Raw genomic sequence first — 14873 nt, 5'->3', positions numbered from 1 at the left:
TTAACAACGTTACTACTGATTAATGTCTCACAGATGGACATCATGAACCACATCGTTCATAGAGAACCTATTGTTAGGTCCGCTGATAATTTACTACAGTTTACTATATATATATATATATATATATATATACTAAAAAATATTATAATTTAGGTAATAATTCATATTTTTTTCTCAGCTTAAACATCATTAATTTGAGACAACCAGAATGTGATACAACCAGATTCTGAAAAAATATTAAGGGAAGTTAATACTAAACACCTTGTTTATTAAGTTCAACTTACTTCTTTTGTTTGTGAAATTGATGAAAATGCTTGATAACTAATGTGTTTTTCTTCGTCAGGACTTTTCTCTTCTTCTACAATCAAATCTGCTACGCAACGTGCTTCACCAGCAACATTACTAGCAACAGCCATAAAAGTTCCAGAATCATCGGGGAAGACCTACAATGTAACCTTATGCATCAGAATTTTGTTTAAACAAACATTAAAAGTTATTGCTTTTGAATAATTGTTTTAGACCAGTTGTCCCCAATATATTTTTCCGTTATGCAACTCTAAATAATTAACTTTCTTTGGCGGAACCTGGACATAATAAAGTTTATTATGGTAATAATGAACATATAACCTTTAGAAGACTGTTTTTTAAATTTTTAATTGAAGGAGTAAAGTTTTTTTCTTGTTTTATCATTAATATACATACATAAGCTGAAAATGAATAAAATATAAGTTTAATTACTTCAAGATGAAAACTTAAATATGCAATGACAATGTTATCTAATGAAATATATTTCTTTATAAAAGAATTTAATTATTTTATTTCGATTTGAAAAAAAGTTGGTAATTTATTTAATTTTTTTTAGAAATATTATATATTTTTTTAAAAAAAAATGGCATTTCACTTTAAATAATTTCATAAAAACAACCAAAACATTTAATAAATTATGAATTATAGATAGGATTTAAATATAATCAGAGTTTTCAAAACTGATCACTGGTTATAAAAAAAAAGTAACAACTCGAGGAACTTCTTAACTCTTTCACAGAACCGTAGAGTTCTGCTTAACATCATTTGGGAACCGCTGTTCTAGAGACCATAAGTAAGTTCTAGAACATCCAGTTCCCGAACTAAAGCATATAATTTTAATGGAAATAAAAATTTAGAGATAATGGAAGTTGTAAATTAGAAATAATAAATTGAAAATTAATATCAAAGAAAGGAAAAACAAAATTCTTGTCAATATCTTATGCATTACTATTCAGGAAGCATCAAAATATCTCTGATAGTTGGGAAAAACAAATGGAAGGTGAAAGGCAAATATCAGAACACCTTCAAACTTCTTCGGACTATAAAATAAATTTCGAAGTTTTTTATCTCTCTTTCTTCAATTGAGATTTCTCAGATTTTGGAATGAGTTTTTCTTTCACTTCACTTTAATATTAAGGTTCTATTTTTAATTACATATGATTTTGACCTCAGTTTTGATAGTGATTCTAAACATTTTTATTTAAGATGGTAATTACGGAACACCCTTAATATTTTTTTCAGAAAGCCATGTCTTCAATTAAATAACAATTGAAAATGAAGTAACAGTAGCAAGTGAAATAACTATTAAAAATAGTATAATAATAGAAAAATAATATAACAATTAAAAAGAGATTAGAAATTTAAAACAATAGTTGAAAAGGAGATAAAAATAGAATAAAAAATGCCAGCTAGTGAACAATAGTTGAAATTAAAACAATAGTTGAAAAGGAGATAAAAATAGAATAAAAAATGCCTGCTAGTGAAAGTAAAAAATAGCAGCGGTCACCCTAGCAACGCATGCAATGACGGCGCATGCGCACTGTTTACTATTACTCTTGAACACAGCTGAAAAGTATGTGCACTGCACACCATCAAATCCAAACCAAGACCCATTTGTTGGTAAAAATTAAATGGGAACAACAATGGAAAAAACAACAATGAAAAATGATATAATTGTAGCAAACATATCAAATTATTCTTCGAGTTTTCTTTTCTGTTCTAGCTCATATTTTACTTCTTTTCTACAGATTCAAGTTATTAGATTAAAATTAGAGTTAAAAAATTATAGAAAAACTACAACAAAATTAGATCAAACAGTTACAAATGTTATTTTTACATCCTGCGTTTATATAATCCAAATTGAAGAGATAGGCTTATTTCAGAAAAAAAAGAAAGAACGAAAGAAAAGAAAAAGGGTAGACTTTGAACATGAATTTTCACAAGAGGCATTGCTCATGGCATTTAAATATTAAATGTCGCAGATAGTATAAATTGTACAAAAGGAAAGTCGATTTAAAATTCAGACAATTAAAATAAATAAAAATTACACACTGTAAAACGAGACTAGAGTAAGCATTAATTAAATTTAAAATCCTTCCAGTAACTGATTAACTTTTCAAGCCGTTTTCCTCCTTTTAAAAAAAAAAAAAAAAAAAAAAAAAAAAAAAAAAAAAAAAACTTCCTTTAAAGTTTTAAAAATGATCAAGTTACACATGAATTGATCCAGCTAAAAAAGTAGTAAAATTTATGGAAATAAAAAAAGAATGCAATATATAATTGTGTTATTAAAATAAATTTAGTAAAAGATATCAATTGAAAAGGACATAATAATGAATAATAAAATAAGAGCTGGAAAAGTGATAACAATATAAAATTTAAAGAAAAAATTAAATGAAGATGACAATGAAACAAATAACAATTAAAAATGAAATAACAGTAGCAAGTGAAATAACTAATGAGCGAAAAGAGTATAATAATAGAAAAATAAAATAACAATTGAAAAAAAGATTGCATTAGGAAGTTAAAATAACAAAAAGATAACAACAGAATAGAAAAAAAATGAAATGGAGTTAACAATTTAAAGAACAACAATGATAAATGAAGTAATTGTAGCAAATAAATTAAATATTGAAAAAGTTATACTAATAATGCAAAATAAAATAATATTAGGAAAAAAAACAGAAAATGCAAGTATAATTGGAAATTGAGATAACAAAAGAAAATTAAATAACAATTAAATATCAAGGAGCTAGAATGCTTTATGTCTATGAAAGCTGGTTGCAAGAAAAACTTAAAAGAGATAACAGTGGAAAATATAAGAATTAAAAAAAATAATAACAGTAGCAAGTAAAATAACTATTAAAAAGGATAAGAAATAGAAAACTAAAATATCAATTGAAAAAAAAAAAGATGGCAATAGAAAATTAAGATACCAAATAAAAAAGAGATAACAATAATATAAAAAATAATTAAATAAAAAAAACGATTTTTATGGAGACAATAATTGGAAAACAACAATGAAAAATAAAATAATTGTAGCAAATTAAATAAATATTGAAAATGAAAAACTATTAATGATAGATAATACAGCATTGGAAAAAGAGAAAAACAGAAAATGCTATTATAATTGGAAAATGAAATGACAAATGAAGATCAAGGAGAAAGAATGGTTATGTCTAGGAAAACTGAACCTGAGAAAGAAAAAAAAATGCTAATTTTACAAATGGGCAAGAAACAGCTTTTTCCTTCATACTTTTTCCTTTTTACCTTTTTTTTACCACGGCGCATCTTTAAACTAGTCTGAGGGGGTGGCCGAAACTCTAAGTAATTTTCAATACTTGGCAATCCTTAAAATGAAGGTTGGTAGCTCAGGGGAGAGAGCGTTTGCCTCCCAATGAGGTGAACCGGGTTCGATTCCCAGCGACGGCTGGTCGATACGAATTCCGCAACCGGCTTGCACCGACCACAGTACTGACGCAAAATATCCACAGTGGTAGACGGATACTAGGTTAGAGTCCCCTTGCCATCAGGCTCACCAGGTTTTCGTGGTATTTCCTCTCCATGCGGGTTAGTTCCATCAAAACGCCCTCCACGGAGGCAAATTTATCTTAATACTTGATCCAGGAGTCCCCTTATCTTCGGGATTGGGTTCAAGATTACAAGGTTCCGAAACTGAACACTAGTCGTAAACCTTAAATTGGGTCTGTTGTGCATCAACAACGGTTATAAAGAAAAATAAATCCTTAAAATGTAAAGAATGGCGATCCAGAAAAAATTGACATAAACTTCCTCTTTGATCTTCAAGTGAAAAAGGGATAAGAAAAAAATTAAGAACCAAACAATAAAGCTTACTTCACTTATCAGCAAAATGTGTCTATTGCCAGTGGAAGAAATTCGAAAGTCCGGAGAGTCCTTCAAAGGTGTGCCATTTCTAAACCACCTCACTTCAGGAACTGGTATTCCTGTTACCTCTACTTCCAGAGTTATTTTACTTCCGGATCTTACGACAGCAGCATCGAATTTCTTTTTGAACCTTGGTGCTTCTCTTAAAGCTGTAATTTAAATGAAAAATTAATTACAAAACTATTATTGATGAGTGTTTATTAGTATCATTATTATTATTTCGAGAAGAGAACTTATTTTCTCTCAAAGAAACTTCTCTGAAGCGAAATGCGGGTGTGCATTAGTAATTTGTAGTATTAATCGTTTTGAAATAATGTTTAAATATTATTCAGGGAAGAATAATTTTATGCCTTAAATGTAATTATCGAAGCCATTGTTGCTCTTTTTGTTTGAATGCTTTAAGCACGATGCAAAGCTTTAATATTAATTATATATAATATATATCTGAAAAAAAGAACTTTCTAAGAAAACTGACAAATAATTAAAATGACAAATAATTTTTTTTAATTAATAATTTTTTTTAAAAAAAATTCATTCTTTAAAAACTTTTCAAACAATAAATAAAACATCAAAAACGAAATTCAGTTCCAAAAAACTTTTTTTAATTATGATGAAAACCTTTTTGGTATGATGAAATTTTGAGATAGCGCCATTTTTATATTAAGTATAGAAGGTGCTAACCAAAGATGGACAGGGAAATAACTAACCTAATAATATTTTATAACATACGAATATTTTCATGGGCCTAAACAAAGACAATTGGTTGTAGTAACTCTCCAAACTGTAAAAATTAGATCCGAAACAAATTTCAGTTTTAAAAAAAAAATTCTTTTTTCTTAGATGGTTCTATTTTTATACTGAGTATAGAAGGTGTTAACTAATTTTGAACAAGGAATAAATCTTTTAAAATTTTTATCTCCAACTTATAGAAATAAAATTACCGTTGTTTTTTCGTATGCTGACAGACGGAACCGTAAGCGAAGTTAACTCCCAAAAATGAAATCAAAATCGAAACTATATAAAATTTATTTTTTTAAATTTTTTTTTAAATTTCTTTTTCTGCTATCAGAATTTTCTCACATTTCAGTATGTTTTTGCATTTTAAATGCATTTACGAAGAAACGTTGTTTTTGAGAAAATTTCTTTGCGCTAATATCCATTACAATTCTTTGAAATTTTTTCAGTAGACTTAGTATAATGTTGGCAGTGTTTTGAAACTAAAGCAAACGTCTAAGTGTGAATTTATTATTTTTATCCAGTTTTAAGTAAGTATATTTAAAAACATTTCTTTAAAAATTAGTCCCATTTCATTGGGGTGGCTTTTTTTAAAAAAGTTTTTTTAAGATTCATGTTCGAAACACGGGTTATCATATTATTGATATTGAAAAAAAAATGTTAAAATTTTTGCACAATTTGTTGTAGAGCAAAAATGTGTGACTCGTGGTACGAAAAATGTGTCATTTTTAAGATCAAATCAAATTCGTTTGGAAAATTGTTTTATAAATTTTAAACTTCAATTTCAATTTACAATTTTAGAACCCCTACTTCAAATTGAAATTGATCTTTTTAAAAAAAATGCGTCGATACCAGTTGGTTGCCTTAAATGACAATAATAGATGAAAAAATACTATCAAATATATTATTATCGTGTGCTAGAAAAACTTATAAAATGTTAAAATGATAAAGATTAAATGATTGATGAAAGATTAAAATTTATCCAACCGAAAGCATTGTGATTTGAAATTCCTGACTTTGGAGTGAGAAGTTATAAATGGTGTTCTTCCAATTGGGTTACTTACGTTTTACTTTGACATCCGCTATGCTAGTGGCTTTTCCACTGGTATTGGATGCTATACAAGAATATCTACCACTATCAGATTCTGAACTTTTCAATATGAACACCGACGTTCTATTTTTACCACTTGTAATCTGTAAGTTAGTTGAACTTTTCAACTCTATATCATCCTTTAGCCATTGAATAGTTGGTTCAGGTTCCCCTAAGGGCAAATACGAAACAAATTATAAAAATTTTCTTGTAACAATCCATTTTAAAAATGTTGATACCTCTCAAACATTTTTGCTTGTGAGTGTACAGAAATAAAACTTAGAAGGCTTAGTTTCATACTTTTATATGATTAAGATTATTAAAAATAATTTAACCTGCTAACAATCACACTATAATAAATAAATTAACATTTCAATAACTACACACCCAACGAAAATAATTTAACATGCTATCAATCACACAATTTAACAAATAAAATGACCTTCTAATAATCGCATACTCTATCAAATAAATAAACTTTACTACAAACACAAGCTCTACGAAAAAATTTACTTTTCAACAATCACACACTCAAATACATTAAAATAATCACGCTTAGAGCGAAAGATATTGTTGCATTAAATTAGCAATTACAATTTAGTTAGTTTTCGTTTACATAATACGTTGCATGAAGGGAAAAAAGTTATAAACAACTCATTCAGGGCCGGGATAGCCTGGTCTGTAGGTCACTCAGTCCATGTCCAAGAGTTCGTGGGTTCGTTCATCCCAGGCCAGCCGAAAACTCCCCGTGTAGTAAATGGTGACTGATGCACGTTAAATCTGTCGAGTCCCAAAGAATCCTCTATGTTCCCATAACAAATTAATACCTCTGGGGGTACTGATCTAGGAGTTTCCTTGTCTTCTGGATTGATTTAAAATTACAAGGCTACCGAATTGAACATTAGTAGTCGTAAACCCAAAATCGGATCGGCTATTTAACGATATATATNGTGCGTATTAAACATGGAAACATTCACCCTCTCATAGATAATTTTTACATATTGTACGTCTATTTTATGCACAATTTTTTATGTATAGGAAATGGACAAATGAAGCAAAAATAAGACACTAATTTTGTCGAAAATTAAAATTTATTTAAACGATAAAAGCAATATTAATGCGTGTTCCATTAACCCTTTAACGGGCCCTTTATTTCTAGTAAAAGTAAATTAAAGTATTTTTGGAATTGAAATTGTTTTAAGAACAGTAATTGATATATATATATATATATATATAAACTCATTCAGAGCCGTGGTAACTCAGGGGACAGAGCAATTGTCTTCCAATGTGGGGAGCTGGCTTCGAATCCCAGTGATGGCTGGTCGAGTCAAATTCCGCACTCGGCTAGCCGCAACCACAGTGCTGACGTAAAAATCCACAGTGTTTGACGGATCAGAGGTTAGAGTCCCTTTGCGTCCGGCTAACCGTGAGATGTTTTCAAGAATTTCCCTTCCATGTAAAGCGAATTTGGGTAAGTTTCATCAAGAAGTTACTCTGCGAAGGAAAATCTCTCCCAACACTTGATCCAGGAGTTCTTTTGTCTTCTGGATAGGGTTCAAAATCAAATGGAGTTGAAGATCGGTAGTCGTAACCGCAAAAATTGGGTCGGCTGTCGAACAACAGTTAAATAAATAACTCATTCAATTCTCGTGATACTATGAATCTCTGATTTGTTTAAGTTGAAATATTAAAATTATGGAAAAAAATTTACAATTTACCCTCTAAGTTCAGCTTTTGAGGTCAAAGAATTCAAGAATTTCTCATATTTAGCCTTTAACTCTAGCGCAAAAAAAAATAATTTCTTTTTTAATATATTCAATCCTTTTTCGCATTACCCACCTAAAGGTAGGTTTGTACTTAGTCTCGAAAAGCGTATGAGTAAAAAGAAACTCGAAGAACCACCATCTGTATGTAGAATTTAAAGGCAAAACAATAAAATATCATGAAACATTGATTATTTTTAAATATCGTGATAACAATATTTTAAAGTATCTTCGGCTGACATATTATGAGCGACCTATCTAATTAATATCCAGTATAATATAACTATCAACAACTATGATATTATGACTACAATCGATAATATCTTGATTACTACCGCTTACAATAGTTATTGAATAAGCGCGATAATGATTGACCACGTTACTCTCGGAGTTATTGACACTTACTAACTTGGTAAATTTATTGTTATATTTTAATGATTTCCCATTGTTTTTTCAAAGTTATGATTAATAAAAAAAATTTCGAAAGTAATTTTCTTTATTTGCTTAACAAAAATATTGCCGAAAGTAAAAATAATGTAAATTGATATAATATTGGGTTATTCGGAAAGTAATTTGGTTTTTTATCTTCAGGAGACTTAACTATATTGTTTCCAAGTCAACTTTTCCTTTAAGCAGCATAATCATTACATATTTTGAAAACTGATAAAGCAACGCTTACTAGTGAAAAAGTTCTATTAATTCTGCTTATACTTTTTTTTACAATCGAAAAAGGAAAAATGTTGTTCAAGCAAGAAAAAAATTATCCGACTTGTTTGAAGCATGGAGACTAGAGTATTAGAGGGAAGCTCAGCTCAATGTATAATTTTCCTCGCAATGTAATTCGTCAAGATTTACTGGATAGTGTTTGCATAACCGCCGCTGGGTGGCTGCACAAATAGTAGACCAGCTAATTTTTTCATTCGCCAGCATCAAACGCGTGCGGGATTTTTGAATTAATAAACTGTTTTTAAACCCTTATATTTTCATTTGTTTGTGATTTTTTTTAATAATTGTAACGAGTAATTATAGGAAAGTTCTGTTTTTGTACCGGGTGCAAGACGGACTATTCATCAACCGTTAAACAAAGAAAAGCGAAGATGACACTTAGACATCCATAGTTTAGAGAAAATGCATTAGCGGTATACCACTGCCAAAACCTGTTGGCATTATTTCGATTAAAATGCACGAAGACGCACCTTAGTTAGTTAAATTTATGAAGACATAATAAAGACATTAATTGATGCAAATTGATTAATAACAACTCGTGAAATCTCTGAGAGACTCGTCTGATCACTAAATGACCGTTCATAATCATTTGAAAAGTCTACAGATGCAATCTCAAAACTCGATAGAGTTCCTCATGTTCTTATGGAAAGAAATTTCTGCCGTCGCGTTGACGTCGATGATTTGCTTCTCAAACCTTAAGAAAAGCATCCATTTTTGACACCCATCATCACTGGGGACGAGAAATGGGTGTTTGCTTCAAATAAGGATTACTTCAAATAAGGATGCCAAAAATCGCCTGGATCAGTTTTTTGTCAGCAAAGAATGCAAATTTTATGCGCGGAAAATCATGGGACTGCCAGAATGAGGACAAAAGGTATTGGACCAGAATAAACAATCTAATATTTAATAAAATATTTATTCATTATAATAGAATCGTCTTTAATTTTCCTAAAAAAATTAATTAATAAAAATAAACCGGAATTCGTTTTGAACAATCCTATTGAAGAAATACTACGATATAAATTGAAATATCGATTGACAATGTATAGCGGCATCAAAATTCGGATAACACCCAAAACTGTTAGTTACCAAGGTTAACTATACCAAAGATAGTCAAGCGTAATGTATAAAATCTGACATGTTTCATTTACTCTACGGGTTGACTGTAGTATTTCATTTATGTATTTAAAATGGTAACAAATCGTATAAATTTCTTTTTAATAAATAAATTTCTTGGATTTGTAAATAAATTAATTTCTTGGATTTGTAAATAAATTAATTTCTTGGATTTATATAAATTTCTTCATAAATTTGATTTAATGGATTTTGACTATCACTAAATGCAAATAAATCATGATATATGAGAACAAGTTATAGAAATGAAAATGAGTGTAAACCATGAGTGTAAACGTCATATGTTAAATTTATCCACAATTGCATTTCACTTGGTCTCTCACTGCCACTAGGGAAATTCTTCCTCCACAAAAGAATGAAAGTTAGCAGGTACTCTTTATTTTAGACAATAGCAAGAAAAAAAATTCTTTTCTTTTCTCTTTGAGGAATAACCTTAAACATGTCCTATACGTATCAGAATTTTTTTTAAAAAAATTATCTGTTTAGAAATTAAAAATTTATTCGTTGTTATACCTTCATAAAATGCCTCTAAAAGCAATTTTTCACCAGCAGTAACGATTCCAGCTGAAACAGGTTTTGTGAATTTCGGTGGAACATAGTTAGGTTGGACTTGCACAGTAGACTGAATAAAATTATCTGAAATGGCTAAAGGTTTCTTTTCTTCAAAGGTTTTCGCCACTGTCTGTGAAGGTTGAGGTTGAGGGGCGGGCTGCGGTTTCTTCACTACAGTGGATTGCTCCATGCTAATCAAGTGCTGACTTTGCAACGATGAGAAAGATGGAAACTCAGGTAACTGATAATCAGCATCACTCAACTACAAGCAAAAACAATTCTTTTAAAAGATTTATAACTCATTATTATTTGATCAAATAAAAAATTATGCTTAATAAAATTAATAACAACGCAACGAACACAAATTAATAGGTTCATAAACCTGACGATCGTTTCGGTATTATATAAAAGTATCTTATAGAGGATCATATAGTACTCGGATACTTAACAGAACACATTTATATACGAAGTACAGCAATCATTTTGGTACTATACAGTTTTGCCATTATACTATACAGTTATTTGCCTTTGCGGTTCCTTACAGTTATAACATTTTCCATGTCAAGTTAAATATTTAAATACTTAACAGAACACATTAGTATATGAAGTACAATTCGTTTAGGTACTATACAGTTTAGCCTTTATACTATACAGTTATTTGCCTTTTCCATGCCAAGTATTTGGATACGTAACAGAACTCATTAGTATACGAAGCACAGAGATGGTTTCGGTACTATACAGAAGTTCTTTAATATACGATTACAGACAATAGTACACAAAAAAAGCTTTACATATTACGATATTAAGCTACACCATCCTTAATTTTATTAGAACTTCAGTGCAAATTAGTACAAAATAGTAAATATTAAAACTTGATAATAAAAAAAGCATAAAATTACCTCAGACATAGAGCTAATAGTACTAGTTTGCATGATAGTTTTCTTTTTACTCATAACCATAGAATGGGCCCTAAAGCAAACAACAATGAAATATAGTTTAAATTAATACCAATTTTATTTATAAAAACTGAAACCATTCTTTTTGTATGCATTCAAGGTTAATATTATTATATCATGCATAATGATAAAATGGCAAATGAAACATTAAATAAAAGTATAATGCTTATCAAAATTGGAAAAAAAAATTATTACCTTTGTTCTTCGCATGTAACAACTGGTTCACTAACAAGGTAATCTAGACAGAAAAGAGTGCAATGAAAATTATCAGTTTAAAAGGCTTTAACATAGAATAATTGTACAGACTTTAATTTTAAAGAAATTGTTATAGAAATCTGTGCCAGGAGCAAGAGTAAATATTCTTATAATCTAAGATATTTTAGTTATATACATTAATTTATAAAGAATCAATATTAAGTCATAGTTTTAGACAAAAAAATATTATTTTTTTAAATAATTATCAGAAATAGACTTTACAAATAGTATGATTTTGACAGTGATAATTTTTTTAAAAAAATGGTCAAATTGGAATAAATGTCCAAACAAGTAATCTCTTGGTTTATAATAGTAGTATGTTTAAGAAAAGAATCCCAAGGAAACTAAAGCAAAAAATTTATGAAGAAAAAAAATTTTGAAAATTGAAGGGAAAAAAAACTTTTTTGCTTAGTAGTCGAATGAAAAAAAGTTCGATAAGTTTCGAATACCCTAAACACAACACTCCTCGCCAGATTGATAATATAAGTGAAAACTTGTCATAAAACAAGACAGAAAAAAAAGGCACAATCGGGAACAAAAAAAANTTAAAAAAAAAAAAAAAAAAGGGAAAAATTTATGAGAATGTAACAAAAGAAACCACGGTAGCCAAGAGAATGATGGTGAACGAAAGAGACAAATTAGGATCGAATATATTATTACGAGCATGGCAGAAATGGAGCAAAACTGAGATCATATGCTAGAGAATCGTCATTGATATGAATGAATTAAGATACAAAGTCAACAAAATGAGCAATAAAACAACAAATAAAAATATTTAATTTACAAAACGTTTTAAAGAAAATGGAATACATCAGTTTCTTCTAAGAAAATCGAAGTGAAAAACCCTTAAAGAACATTATGACCTTAATATCTATTAACAAACATTTTGTCAAAAGAATGTACCTTCGAGTTGTAGTAATGCAGATGTAGTTGCAATGCCAGAATTATTTTCAGCTATAGCTGAGTATCTTCCAATATTGTTATTCTGAATATCTTTTATAATTAACCAATATTTTTTATCATCATCAGTTCCAGTTTCATGGTGTGCGTCTTTTGGTACTGGTTTGCCCTTGAAGTTCCATCTCACCTAGAAAAATAGAAAATATGTCATCAGGCATTAAGATTGTATGAAGTCGAATGTTTAAATGCAGTTGGCAGAATTTATGTAATATTGCTCTTTTCAATACAAAACGTATTTTATGCCTTTGATAATATCGCGTAATTAATAATTTTTGTATATAAATATTTATTTTCCTTTCTAAAAAATTTTCAAATTATTTTATTTAATAAAGTTTTATACTTATTAAGGAAATAAGTATTGTTTTTATATAAAAAGAAAATTGACAGTCATGGATTTGCTTATTACTTATAAAATAAAATGTAGCTCAGCACAAAGATCAGAAAAAACATATCTTACACATACGCGACTAAAAAGACGCAGAATTCTTGCAAGCATGTGAATTTTCAATAAAATTAATTTCTTTTAATTTTTTCTTTAGACAGTGAAACATTTATTTTAATAAAACAACACATCGTTTGTTTAAAAATAATTTGCAATATCAAAAGAGACACCACATTATAAAGGCCATTAAGTTCATTTGAAAAAAAAATTTTAATCGTTAAAACCATAGATTTAAAGTGGATTAAAAAGGAGAAAATAATTCTGATTTTGACAGATCAAAAACGCTGGATGCAACAAATTCGAAAAATTTTGCGGGGATTTTCATTTTTAGTAGTAGTTATGCGCCGTTTTATTGTTTATCAAGTCTACTTTGATTTTTATGTTTATTTTATTTTTAGTTTTCTGTCTGTTGTCAAAATTATAATTGGTGAAAAATTCTACTTGCAATATTTAGAAAACAATTGCAACCTATACTTAGTCCATTTAGCTCCAGTCGAAATAGTGATCGGAATTTGGATTGACGATAAATGTCGATAGCATGACGCAAGTAAAGCATTAAAACTTAAATTGTCAACAAATGCAAAATTCCAGCTAAAATTTCATTATTTTAGCAGGTCGAAAATTAGCCGAAATTTCTTTTTAAGATTTCTATTTAATAATAGGGCAATTGATATCTGCTTGCAGTAGTCGGAGCGCAATTAAGACATATGTGATTTAACGCCAGGTTAACAAAAAATTGATAATTCAAAGACATTGAATGAAGCATAGAAATATTTTTTGTTGTAATTGAAACCAATATAAAAAATATCCATCATAAATTTAATGATCTTAACATAAAACACATAAGTGCAAATTTGTTTATCCCTTTGACGTATAATTTTCATTAAACATATTTTTCATTATTTCCTATTAATTTTGGTCAAAATGAGTGAAAGATATTCGATTTAGTATTTTAATAATTTATGGTTATGAAATATAGCATGGAACACCATTGTCATTTTGTGCGTTAAAGGTAAAATATTCCAAACATGGTCCATTTCCGAATAATTTTTACATTTTTACAGTTATTGATATCTAAGAGAAACAGTTATTCCTCATTGAAATTTCCTTAATTTACAAAATCAATTATTAAAAATTCTTGAATACAAATGGGAAAAAAATAGCTACTTTTTTTGGATATTATACACTGGTGGACAAAATTAAGAGATGAAAGACATTTTCCCAAATATCTCAAAAAATACTGAATATAAATAAATGAAATTTGGTATGGATATAGCTTATTCCATGATAATAAAGTATGCAAAAGAGAAATGAAAGTGCCATTCACTGGCAAGGCCTATTGCCAATAAATCCAATGTAGCCTGAACTTAAGGATAAAGGAGGACAATAAAAGTAAGGCTTGTACAGTGTGTGTTGCCTCTAGTATGGTGTATGGTCACCCCTGACAGACAGACAGCATGCACAACGAGTATGCATGCTGTTAATAAGGGAATTAAGGAGACTTGTGGAAGACCCTCCCATTCTTCCACCAGAGCAATTTTTAAATCCAGAATGGTTCTGGGAGGTTGACGCATCTCAATAGATCTCCCAAGAGCATCCCAAGCATGTTCAAAAGGATTCAGGTCAGAAGATTTGGCTGGCCAATTCATTCGTTGAATATCCTCGCTTTCCAGATACTCATCAACCATGAGAGCCTTATGTGGTCGCGCATTGTCGCCCATAAAAATTAACTCAGGGACAACAGCGTCCCTGAAAAGACGCACATAGGGCTCTAGGACCTCCTGCCTGCAACTCTGGGCATTCAGGGAACCATTGTGAAACACATGGAGCGGTGTGCGGGTATCTTGCATGTGCGAATGAACGTGCGAAAATGCTTTCCATCTCTTAATTTTGTCCACCAGTGTATTTTAGTATAAATATAATTTCGATAATTCAACAGATCTTTTTAGTAACTATTTGACTATTTTACATAATTAAAAAATTCCAAAACATGTTTTCACTCTAGCAATTAGAACGTCAAAAAAAAAACATATAAAAGAGACACCGGTGTC

General features: G+C 29.3%; 1 protein-coding gene across 1 annotated transcript in view; it reads right to left on the bottom strand.

Annotated features, from left to right (window-relative positions):
- The window catches only part of LOC107439667 (titin), a gene marked incomplete in the record, with an annotated part of 381506 nt that overhangs the window by 263931 nt on the left and 102702 nt on the right, over positions 1-14873 (bottom strand). The window contains 7 exon segments of the mRNA XM_071183739.1: positions 285-443; positions 4159-4358; positions 6009-6206; positions 10171-10471; positions 11109-11178; positions 11361-11403; positions 12324-12507. Of these exon segments, the coding sequence (XP_071039840.1) occupies positions 285-443; positions 4159-4358; positions 6009-6206; positions 10171-10471; positions 11109-11178; positions 11361-11403; positions 12324-12507 (1155 nt within the window).

The sequence above is a fragment of the Parasteatoda tepidariorum genome, chromosome 7 (assembly GCF_043381705.1).
Source record: "Parasteatoda tepidariorum isolate YZ-2023 chromosome 7, CAS_Ptep_4.0, whole genome shotgun sequence".
Classification (NCBI taxonomy): Eukaryota; Metazoa; Arthropoda; class Arachnida; order Araneae; family Theridiidae; genus Parasteatoda; species Parasteatoda tepidariorum.
Note: the sequence above shows the minus strand (reverse complement) of the source record. Positions and strands in the feature narration are given on the sequence as shown.